Source organism: Rhinopithecus bieti, unplaced genomic scaffold (genome assembly GCF_001698545.2).
Source record: "Rhinopithecus bieti isolate Rb0 unplaced genomic scaffold, ASM169854v2 scaffold_39746, whole genome shotgun sequence".
Taxonomy (NCBI): Eukaryota; Metazoa; Chordata; class Mammalia; order Primates; family Cercopithecidae; genus Rhinopithecus; species Rhinopithecus bieti.
In genome coordinates, this window is record NW_016816960.1 from 847670 (window position 1) to 859759 (window position 12090).

The window sequence follows — 12090 nt, forward strand, 5'->3', positions numbered from 1 at the left end:
TTTTTTGTGAGACGGAGTTTCACTCTTGTCACCCAGGCTGGAGTGCAATGGTGCGATCCCGGCTCACTGCAACCTCCACCTCCCAGTTCAAGTAATCCTCCTGTCTTAGTCTCCTGAGTAGCTGGGATTGCAGGCGCCTGCCACCACACCTGGCTAATTTTTGTATTTTTAGTAGAGATGGGGTTTCACCATGTTGGCCAGACTAGTGTCGAACTCCTGACCTCAGGTGATCTGCCCCTTGTTCTCCCAAAATGCTGGGATTATTGGCATGAGACACCATGCCCAGCCTAGGTTTTTGTTTTTTGTGTCTTTTTGAGACAGAGTTTCGCTCTGTTGCACATGGTGGAGTGCTCACTGCGCAAGGCTCACTACAGCCTTGACCTGCTGGGCGCATGTGATCCTCCTACCTCAGCCTCCTGAGTTGCTGAGACTGCAGGTGCAAACTACCACACTTGGGTAATTTTTAAAATTTTTTTTTGTAGAGACAAGATCTTGCCATGTTGCCCAGGCTGGTCTCAAACTCCTGGGCTCAAACGATCCACCTGCCTCAGCCTCCCAAGTAGCTGGGACTCCAGGCATGTACCACCATGCCTGGCTAGTTTTCCTTTTAATGTGACAATTAAATGGAAATACACATCTGAAAACAGATGGGGGATTGTGGGTTGGGAGCACCCAGGGGAATGAAGAGAGGCCTGTACATTGGGTGGTCAGATACACTTCTACCACGTTTGGAAGGTGTCTTGTGCCCTCTTGCAAGCTGGCATCTAGTCTGATGCATTCCCCTACAAGGCACAGTAACTCACTCTTTGTCATGTTCAGGGTGTCAACCTGACTGTGGCGCGGGAGCGTGGGCAGCTTGTGTTCCTCGAGGGACTCAAGTCCGCAGTGGACGTCTTCTTCCAGACTCAAGAGGAGCCACATCCCCTGCAGTTTCTCAGGTCAGTCAGCCTGCAGCCCAGCCCGGAAGCACACACGTGGCAGGTGGGCCCAGACAGGGTTCCTGGTTGCTGTGTGATTCCTTCTTATTGTGCAGGAGGATGGAACTGGCTTCAGGAGTCAGATACTTCATCTGGTGTTGCAGCATTATCAAATGCTGGCTCTTATCATGGGGCTGAGGGTGGACATTTGTCCCAAAAGCTACAGAGAGGATCATTTGCTGGAAGGATGGCAGAACAATATGCTTTGCTGTGTTTTCCAGCCCTGGCTTAGAGCCCTAGTATACACCTGAGCTCTGCAATAGCGGAAACTCTGCAACGACAAACTATGGGCTATGGGTCAGCTGCCTGTTTTTGTAAATAAATTTGTTTTGTTTGTTTTGTTTCATATTTTTTAAATTGTCTTTTTTAATATTCTTTTTTTAAAATTTATTTTTTGTAAATAAAATTTTACTGGAATACAGCCACATTCATTTGTTTGCATGTTGTCCCTGGCTGTCTTTGCATTACAGCAACAAATAGAGTTGAGTAGTCGGGACAGAGACCATATGACCTGCAAGTCTAAAATATTTACTCTTCAGACATTACCTGGTTTGGTATTCAGCGTCGCAGGCCTGAGATTGGTTTTCCTGCTTTTCCTCCTTTCTGAACATTGGCCACAAACATAGCTCTGTGAAGACTCCCTGCTTGGCTGCTGTTCTTCCTCCACTACAAAGCGGTCCACACATTAACTTCCCCCAACCACCTTATCTCTCAGACACACACACCCTTATGTGGTGGCTGTGAGGCCATGTTTCCTGACCCTGTGTGTGACCTCATATATACCCCTTAACATCTCTGACTTGGGGTTTCCTCATTTGAAGGCAGGGGCTGATTATACCTCATCCCAAGATATGGGGAGATGTCCTCATTGTTAGTGAAAATAACGCAATGCCAGGGGCTCATCCCTGGAGCATAAGGCAGTAGGCCAGTTGCCCTGGGCCCTGTGCTCTGTTCCTCCACTCATTGCTGAGAAATGATGGCCGGGGGTAGTCGCTAGAGAAGACAGAGATAGTCAATCTGGCTTATGTCAGAAACAGGTCAAATTTGTTACGTACACAAAAGCCCTTAGGCCACTGCCACTGACCATCAGGGCATCTGAGTTGCTGTTTAACTTCTTATTTCATTATTTTTTTGGAGACGGTCTTGCTCTGTTGTCCAGGCTGGAGTGCAGTGGTACACACACGGCTCACTGCAAACTCGACCTCCTGGGCTCAAGCACTCCTCTCATCTCAGCCTCCAAGTAGCTGGGACTACAGGGGTGTACCACTATGCCTGGTTAATTAAAAAAAAATTTTTTTTTAGAGATATGGTCCCACTCTGTTGCCTAGGCTGTTCTTGAACTCCTGGGCTCAAATGATTCTCCCCCACTGGCCCCCCAAAGTGCTGGGATTATAGGTGCGAGCTACTGTGCCTGGCCTGTTTAACTTTTTCTAGCTGTGTATGACCTCCTGGGAAGGCTTCTGCCTGCCCAATCCAGTTGATCTTCCAGATGCCTTAAGCTCTTGGGTTGAGAGGCTGTATGGTGTCTCTCTTTTTTCTTTTTTTTTTGAGACAGAGTCTCGTTCTGTTGCCGAGGTTGGAGTGCAGTGGGATGATCTCAGTCTTGGCTCACTGCAACTTCGCCTCCCAGGTTCAAGCAGTTCTCCTGCCTCAGCCTCCCGAGTGGCTGAGATTACAGGTGTGCGCCACCACACCTGGCTAATTTTTGTATTTTTAGTAGAGACAGGGTTTCACCATTGTTGGCCAGGCTGATCTTGAACTCCTCACCTCGAGTGATCCGCCTGCCTCAGCCTCACAAAGTGCTGGGATTACAGGTGTGAACCACCGCGCCCGGCTATGTATGGTGTCTCTTAAGGGCCCTAGGAGCTGTTGATTTTTGTGTCCCCTAGTTTCTAACACAGTGCTTTATACCTAGCAGGCCTCAGGAAATATTTGAATTATTCCTGTACACGTGCATGCCTTTTCTTTCTAACCAGACCATGAACTCTTTGTTGCCAAGAATTGTGATAAAGTTCTTTGTCCCCCTTAGCCCTCTCCTGTGGTGCTACTTGGTTCTTGATAAACATCTGTAGAGAGAGTGAAGTCTGGTAACTTTTGTCCTGTCTCTCCAGGGAGGCTAATGCTGGGAACTTGAAACCGTTGTTTGAGTTTGTACGAGAGGCCCTGAAGCCAGTAGACAGTGGAGAGGCTCGGTGGACATACCCGGTGCTGCTGGTGGACGACCTCAGTGTGCTTCTGAGCCTGGGCATGGGGGCGGTGGCTGTGCTAGACTTCATTCACTACTGCAGAGCCACCGTGTGCTGGGAACTAAAGGTACTCATGGAACTGCCTTCTGTGCGCCTACCTGTGACCTCCAAGAACTCAGACAGGTCCAGACCTCGCTTGCTGTGATCTTTTTATTTGCTTGGGGTTTTGGCTTTACTCTGGTAGCGCCAGAAAGCTTTTGCTCCAGCCACCCTGCTTTCCCTTACCTGCCGTTGCTGAAAAGTAAAGCCCCCCAAAATAAAGCGATGATCAACATTGCGTTCAGTGGGGCTGGTCATGTGTGGCACTGCTGCAGTCCCAGGTCTGCCAGATATAGCCTGTGTCCTGGGGCAAGTTATTATCATCCCTGTGTATTTTATAGATCAGCTAAGATAATGAGTATGAGCCACTTTAAAAATTGTAAAGGGCAATACAAGTAAAGGATATACAATGTTACCTTGATTACCAAGTTATGAGAGACAAACAGGGATTTCTGCCGTAATAGAGGTTTTAGAGTTTTTGTTTTTGTTTTCTTTTGGTTAGTCAAGTGAAGCAGTGGAAGCAGAGAAGGAACAAAGAAATCTGTAACTGGTTGTGATCAGTTAGGTGTAAATACTACTGTACTTAATAGCCATAATAGAGTTTTTAACAGTAACAATAGGCCAGTCAGTAAAATAGGAATGGCTGTGGTGCCTACCTCACAGGTACCTGACTACAAGAGTGAAGTGAGATGAAGCTTGTAACATGTCAGCACGGTGTCTGGCCCACAGTAGCACTTGTCAGTGTGTAAAGGTGTAGCTGGCAGGAACGTGTGGACGGTGGTATGGTGCGGTCAGACTGAGCGTACAGAGCGATGGGAGAGATAAGCTAACTGAGTTAGCCAGGTGTGTGGGTATCCAGCAGTGTGTGTTGAACACCTGTGTGCAAAGTCCTGCCTGGAAGCTCTGTTCAGGGAACTTCTGCCATCCTGGCTATAGCTACAGAGCCAGGAACCAGGGTAATGCAGAAAGAATGGGAGGAGGAGGAACTGTTAGGGGTGTGGAAGGCACAGTCAGGATTAGGGGTTGAGAGTAAGTAGCCAAAGCCACCTTCTGCAGTCCAGCTGGGTCTGTGACCTGCTACCACCCTCTTTTTGTAAGAATACTTCTTTTAGTTGAAAAAGTAAAACTTGGGCATTGTTTTAAAAGAAAAGAAGGAAGAAAAGTGCTCTTGCCTCTCTCCCTCCCTCCAACGTGCATCCTTCTTTTTTTTTTTTTTTTTTTGAGATGGAGTGTTGCTCTGTCTCCCGGGCTGGAGTGCAGTGGTGAGATCTTGGCTCACTGCAAGCTCCGCCTCCCAGGTTCATGCATTCTCCTGCCTCAGGCTTCCGAGTAGCTGGGACTACAGGTGCCCGCCACCGCGCCCAGCTAATTTTTTTTTTTGTATTTTTAGTAGAGACGGGGTTTCGCCGTGGTCTCTATCTTCTGACCTCATGATCCGCCTGCCTCGGCCTCTCAAAGTGCTGGGATTACAGGTGTGAGCCACCACGACCAGCTCAACGTGCATCCTTCTAGCCAGTCTGTACAATTATGCACATATTTGGTTTTTTTCTATATTTTTACTTTTTATAGAGACTTGGTTTCACTATGTTGCCCAGGCTGATCTTGAACTCCTGGGCTCAGGTGATTCTCCTGCCTTGGCTCCCAAAGTATATGCACATATTTGTCTCCCTGCATTTTTCTTCACATTACTGGTAACCTGCCATCCACACTGTTCGCTACTTCTTTTTTTTCATTTAGTAATACACAGTGTATTTTGTTGTCCATTGCCCAAAAATAACACATGGATCTGCTTCATTCTTTTCCTTTGTTTCTAGCCTTGATTTATAATTTAATGGCTGTGTAGGTGTCCGTCCCTCGTTTCTGCTGCTCACAGGCCCACTGCTCTGCGATGAGGGTTTTCTGCTCAAAAGCATGGGTGTGCGAGAGCCTCCAGCTAGGCACACGTTTACCTGCCAGTGTGTCTGAAGCAGCAGCTTCCCCTCGAACCTGGCCGACACCACCAGGACTCAGAAGCTGCAGGCACAACGGTTGAGGGTCATGTCCTCCACCTTCACATGCTCTGCCTCCAGGTCCCACTGCAGTTTCTCCCGGAGTTATTCTGCACTGAGTTCCGTGGCAGCAGTCCAGCAGTCTGTGTCCTGCAACCCAGCAGGGACAGAACCCCAGCTCAGACCCTGGCCTGGCCACGCTGCTTTTCACCCCTCCAGGAGCCATTTATTCTCTTTCTTTTTTAAACTAGTCTTTTATTTTTTTTGAGATGGAGTTTCACTCTTGTTGCCCAGGCTAGAGTGCAGTGGTGCAACCTCAGTGACCTTGGCTCATGCAACCTCCACCTCCCAGGTTCAAGCGATTCTCCTGCCTCAGCCTCCCAAGTAGCTGGGATTACAGGTGCCCACCATCACACCCGGCTAATTTTTTTTTTTTTTTGAGATGGAGTCTTGCTCTTTTGCCCAGGCTGGAGTGCAGTGGTATGATCTCGGCTCACTGCAACCTCTGCCTCCTGGGTTCAAGCAATTCTCCTGCCTCAGTCTCCCGAGTAGCTACAGGCACACACCACCATGCTTGGCTAAATTTTGTGTTTTTTTTAGTAGAGACAGGGTTTCACCATGTTGGCCAAGCTGGTTTTGAACTCCTGACCTTGTGATCTGCCCGCCTCAGCCTCCAAAGTGCTGAGATTACAGGCGTGAGCCACCATGCCTGGTCGGCTAATTTTAAAAATATTTTTAGTAGAGACAGGGTTTCACCATGTTGGCCAGGCTGGTCTTGAACTCCTGACCTCAGGTGATCCACCCACCTCGGCCTCTCAAAGAGCTGGGATTACAGGTGTGAGCCACCACGCCCGGCCTTTTATTACTATTCTTTACAAATAGAGACAGGGTCTCACTATGTTGCCCAGGCTGGTATTGAACTCCCTGGCTCAATGATCTTCCTGCCTTGGCCTCCCAAAGTGTTGGGATTACAGGAGTGCACCACTGTGCCCGGCCAGCTTTATTCTTTTTAACAACTGGACAGTATTCCTTTGAAGGACTTATTATTCAAGCTGTCACTTTTTGGCAGGGTTGACCAAAAAGTCATTTCGGCTCGGCTAACTCCTACTTGCCCTCTGAGATTCAGCTCACATGTGCTTATCACCTGACCTGCTTCTCCAGGTTAGAGCAGATGCCTCTTCGTTGTGCTCCCCATACACCTCATGCTTCCCTCTCCCTTGGTCTTATCATCCTGTATTGTCAGCATCTATCTGCTCCTGGGCCCATATCTCTCACTTGTTATTCCTACTGTGGGATCTGGTACACTGTAAGTATTCAGGAACTGTAGACTGAATGAATGGGTGCCTGGCAGGATGGTGACACTTTTAATAACATTCAGGAATTCAGGAGAGTGAGCTAATTTTGAAGACTGTTGGTTTAGATGAAGTGAGCTGAAAATATGGGTTGGCTCATTATGGGTGAGATTGTCCAGTAGATGACTGGACTCAGGGTCTGGGAGCACAGGTAGGGGCTGGCTGTAGCAGCAGCAGGGAGGGTGATCTGTGAGAGGATGTGCAGGGGAGTGGAGGCAATGAGAGGCTGGCACTCCCTGACTCTGGGTGTCCCTTCTGGTAAGGAGCAGGCTTCCATCTTGTATCTGATGCAGGGAAACATGGTGATCCTTGTGCATGACAGTGGAGATGTGGAGGATGAGGAGAATGACATCTTGCTGAATGGCGTCAGTCACCAGAGCCACCTGATCCTGCGGGCTGAGGGCCTGGCCACTGGCTTCTGCAGGGATGTGCATGGGCAGGTATGCAGGGGCCTACTGGGCGGCAATGGGCTGCCTTGCCCGTGTACCTATGAATTCTTGACTGACATAGTTGGAGGGTCAGGCCTGAGGGACTGGTATGGTTGGACATGACTTCAGGTGGGAAGGGGAAACACTGGAAATTGGTGAGACTTCAGGATAATAAGACCCTGCTCCAGATGGCACTATTAGCCATCATGGACCAACACACATATTCCACCGGGGATCCCATTTGTGGACCAAGCGGAGCACTCTTTTTTTTTTTTTTTTTTTTTTTTTTGAGACGGAGTCTCGCTCTGTCGCCCAGGCTGGAGTGCAAGTGGGCCGGATCTCAGCTCACTGCAAGCTGCCACCTCCCGTGGTTTACGCCATTCATCCTGCCTCAGCCTCCTGAGTAGCTGGGCACTACAGGCGCCGCCACCTCCCCGGCTAGTTTTTTTGTTATTTTTTAGTAGAGACGGGGTTTCACCGTGCTTAGCCAGGGATGGTCTCGATCTCCTGACTCGTGATCCGCCCGTGTCTCGGCCTCAAAGTGCATGGGATTACAGGCTTGAGCCACCGCGCCCGGCCGGAGCACTCTTAAAGAGGAGACAGCTGTCAAGAGGTGGGAATGCAGGGGCATGCGCCTCAAATAACAGCAAAATTACTATCTGCAGTACTGCAGCAGGCGTCTCTTCCAGGTCAACACTGTCCTTTTTTTCTTTTTTTCTTTTTTCTTTTCTTTTTTGAGACAGGTCTCGCTCTGTCGCCCAGGCTGGAGTGCAGTGGCCAGATCTCAGCTCACTGGCAAGCTCCGCCTCCCGGGTTTACGCTATTCTCCCTGCCTCAGCCTCCCGAGTAGCTGGGTACTACAGGCGCCCGCCCATCTCGCCCGGCTAGTTTTCTGTATTTTTTTTTTAATTAGAGACGGGGTTTCACTATTAGCCAATGGTCTCGATCTCCTGACCTCGTGATCCGCCCATCTCGGCCTCCCAAAGTGCTGGGATTACAGGTTTGAGCCACCGCGCCCGGCCTGTTCCTTTTTTTTTTAGACAGAGTCTTGCTCTGTCACCTAGGCTGGAGTGCAGTGGCGTGATCTTGGCTCACTGCAATCTCTACCTCCTGGGTTCAAGCAGTTCTCTGCCTCAGCCTTCCAAGCACCTGGGATTACAGGCAATCCACTGCCATGCCTGGCTAATTTTTTTTATATTTTTAGTAGAGATGGGGGTTTCATCTTGTTAGCCAGGCTGGTCTTGAACTCCTGACCTTGTGATCCACCCCTCTTTGCCTCCCAAAGTGTTGGGATTACAGGAGTGAGCTACCGTGCCCAGCCTGTTCCTTTTAAAATAACAACTCGGGGCCATGCATAGTGGCTAACGCCTGTAATCCCAACACTTTGGGAGGCCAAGGCAGGCCAGTCTCTTGAGGTCAGGAGTTCGAGAACAGCCTGGCCAACATGGTGAAACTCCATCTCTAATAGAAATAGAAAAATTAGCCAGGCATGGTGGTGCGGGCCTGTAGTCCCAGCTACTCAGGAGACTGAGGCAGGAGAATCGCTTGAACCCAGGAGGCGGAGGTTGCAGTGAGCCAAGATCGCACTACTGCACTCCATCCTGGGCGACAGAAACTCTGTCTCAAAAAAAGAAAAAAGAGAAACGACTTGGGGAGGCCATACCCATGGACCAGGGTTGCTGCCCCAACTGCTGCCTCTTACCAGAACAATTGGAGTACTTGGGCAGAAACAGAGTCCTTCTCTGGGAGGGAAGCTGGATTCTACCCCTCTAAATGGGCTGCCGTGTGGCTCTATGCCTTCTCAAACTTCTCTTCTGGAACCACTCCCAAGCCTCCACTACAGCTTCCTGGTTAACTTCATGTTGAGCACTCCTGACCCAGTAAGAGTGGCTAGGAGTCTTGGCCCAGAGTCCTTCAGAGTCAAGGCTGGTAGGTCACACAGAGGACCAAGCCCAGCAGTGCTATGTCTGTAGTGCTGCAGCAGGGCCTGAGGAGAAGGTGCTGCTGGGCAGCTGTGGCCTGTCTTCAGCCAGACCCCCAGAGCATTGTAGTCAGCGGAAACACCATCAAAACAGGTATCTAGCCTTCCTGGGCCTCTGTATTGAATGTACAAATTCTAATGGGATTTTCAAAATTAGTGTAGCCCACAAGTATAAAACCATGCTTAGAAAAAAGAACAAAGGGACTGGGCGCGGTGGCTCGTGCCTGTAATCCCAGCACTTTGGGAGGCCGAGGTGGGTGGATCACCTGAGGTCAGAGTTCCAGACCAGCCTGGCCAACATAGTGAAACCCAGCCTCTACTAAAAATACAAAAATTAGCTGGGCATGGTGATACGCACCTGTAATCCAGCTACTTGGGAGGCTAAGGCAGGAGAATCGCTTGAACCCAGGAGGCGGATGTTGCAATGAGTCAAGATTGCGTTGGCCGGGCGCGGTGGCTCAAGCCTGTAATCCCAGCGATTTGGGAGGCCGAGATGCGCGGATCATGAGGTCAGGAGATCGAGACCATCCTGGCTAACACGGTGAAACCCCGTCTCTACTAAATATACAAAAAAAAAACTAGCCGGGCGAGGTGGCGGGCACCTGTAGTCCCAGCTACTCGGGAGACTGAGGCAGGAGAATGGCGTGAACCCGGGAGGCGGAGCTTGCGGTGAGCCGAGATCGCGCCACTCATTCCAGCCTGGGCAACAGAGTGAGACTCTGCTTAAAAAAATAAAATAAAATAATATAAAAATACTTTAAGGGTCTTCCTTTGAAAGACTTTTTCCTTCCTTCTCCTTTTTGTTTCTCTTTCACATTTTTTGTATTGAGCCAATATGACTACTGTAATGGAGGGGAACCCTTTATTTGTAGTTAGCTGGTGATAGGCTTTATTTTACAAGTTGGCCCCATTACCAGATGGCACGTCTGACTGTCATCTCATAGAAGCCTCAGCTGAAGGTCACAGAGAAGCTAGGGTGGGGTTCCCAGTGGAGCAGCTTCCTGGGGTGGTTGCTCCTCTTTCATTCTTCTCTGTCTCCGTAGCTGAGAATCCTGTGGAGGAGACCATCGCAGCCCACAGCCCAGCGGGATCAGAGCCTCACTTACCAGTATAAGATACAGGACAAAAGCGTGTCCTTTTTTGCCAAAGGAATGTCTCCTGCTGTTCTGTGACCTGATTTGGGAGCAGCTGAAGCTACATAGGACTGTTTTTGGACGTGGAAGATAGAGCAACCTTGCAGGAATGGGTCTTTCTCCTCTGTAGTAGTATTTCAGGCTGGACCGGTGACTCCACTGTGACCAAGGAGGGTTGAGTGCTGCAGTGATGGCATGCCTTGGCTGTCCTGGGCCCTGTTCAGAAAACACGACAAGGGACCACGATCCTGCCTCTGCTGAGAGAGAGGCTGGATGCTAGACCCAAGTGAAAGGGGTCCTTCGGAGCCTTTGTTTAAATATGCCTTAGTCCAGCTGCCCATTTTTGGTTGACGTGCTTTTCAGAGCCAGAGAGGGTATAAATGTGCCAGCCAGGAGATGGCACCAGATGGCAGGTGTGCAAGGTGACAACTAGGATAATCATGGCTAGAATAAAGTAAGTTTCCACACTGGGGCTTCCTGTGGGTTGTCTTGTTCAGTTTCCATCCTGGAAAGGTACTTCCCCTTTGCCTATGAGTCCAGCGAGGAAACACACCTAGAGAGGTTTGGAAGCACACAGGCTGCACAGCAGGCTGTAAGTAACTGCGCCTCACTCCAAAGTCCACACTTGCTGACTGATAGTCATGCAACCCAGAGGCCGGCTCCCCACCCAAAGGTGGGGACTTTTCGCTTCTCCAGTTTCTGTGGTGCCTTGCCTTTATGCCAACAAATCCTAGCCATTAAGGGCCTGGCACCAGGGCCTTAGCCACATGAGACCCTGTGTAGGCGCAGGTGTGTATGGCCTTGGTGAGAGGGGTAAGGGATGTTCTTGCTGCCAGACAGATCGGGCCTTGGTGAGGAGCTGGTGCCTCCCTCACCTGTGAAGACTGCAGGAAGTGAGCTCTTGCCCCCGCATCCTGTAGGTGACAACTAGTCCCACTCAGCCCCTCAGTTGAGGTCACCTCAGAGTAGACACTAGGTGTATTCTAGTAAAATGGGTGTTTTTTTGGTATGTAAATTATACTACAATGAATTTTATCTTAAAGAAAATGAAAAAATAATACTATTTTTGCTATATACTGAGGAACTTACATAGCTGTTATTTTCTTTTCTGTTTTTTTTTTTTTTTTTTTTTTTGAGACAGAGTCTTGCTCTGTCGCCCAGGCAGGAGTGCAGTGGTATGATCTCGGCTCACTGCAAGCTCCGCCTCCCGGTTTCACGCCATTCTCCCGCTCAGCTTCCCGAGTAGGGGCTGGGACTACGGGCGCCTGCCACCACGCCCGGCTAATTTTTTGTATTTTTTGTAGAGACGGGGGTTTCACCGTGTTAGCCAGGATGGTCTCGATCTTCTGACCTTGTGATCCACCCGCCTCAGCCTCCCAAAGTGCTGGGATTACAGGTGTGAGCCACTGCGCCCGGCCAAAAATTGACATTTCTTTAATCACTAGTACATGATTTTCTCTCTATTTTTCCATGTGTACAGAATCTGTTCCTTATCCTTGCTTACTTATCAATTAAAACCTGATGTTGGTCGGGCATGGTGGCTTGTGCCTGCAATCCCAGCACTTTGGGAGGCTGAGGCAGGCAGATCACTTGAGTCCAGGATTTTGTTTTTATTTATTTATTTATTTATTTTGAGACAGAGTCTTGCCCTGTCGCCCAGGCTGGAGTTCAGTGGCGCAATCTTGTCTCACTGCAACCTCCACCTTCTGGGTTCAAGCGATTCTCCTGCTTCAGCCTCCCAAGTAGCTGGGACTATAGGCGCATACCACCACGCCCAGCTAATTTTTTGTATTTTTAGTAGAGACGGGGTTTCACTGTGTTAGCCAGGATGGTCTCGATCTCCTGACCTTGTGATCCACCCGCCTCGGCCTCCCAAAGTGCTGGATTACAGGCATGAGCCACTGCACTTGGCCAGAAGACCTGTTTCATAAAAAGGGTTATAAAGA

The 12090-nt window shown here is 49.5% G+C and overlaps 1 protein-coding gene across 1 annotated transcript in view; it reads left to right on the top strand.

The window, feature by feature from the left end:
* ELP6 (elongator acetyltransferase complex subunit 6) overlaps window positions 1–10615 on the top strand; it is an 18598-nt gene extending 7983 nt beyond the window's left edge. The window contains exons 4-7 of the mRNA XM_017855702.1: window positions 820–938; window positions 3089–3290; window positions 6896–7042; window positions 10055–10615. Of these exons, the coding sequence (XP_017711191.1) occupies window positions 820–938; window positions 3089–3290; window positions 6896–7042; window positions 10055–10183 (597 nt within the window). The 3' untranslated portion in view covers window positions 10184–10615. The remainder of the gene's footprint in view (window positions 1–819; window positions 939–3088; window positions 3291–6895; window positions 7043–10054) is intronic.
* The last annotated feature ends 1475 nt before the right edge of the window (window positions 10616–12090 follow it).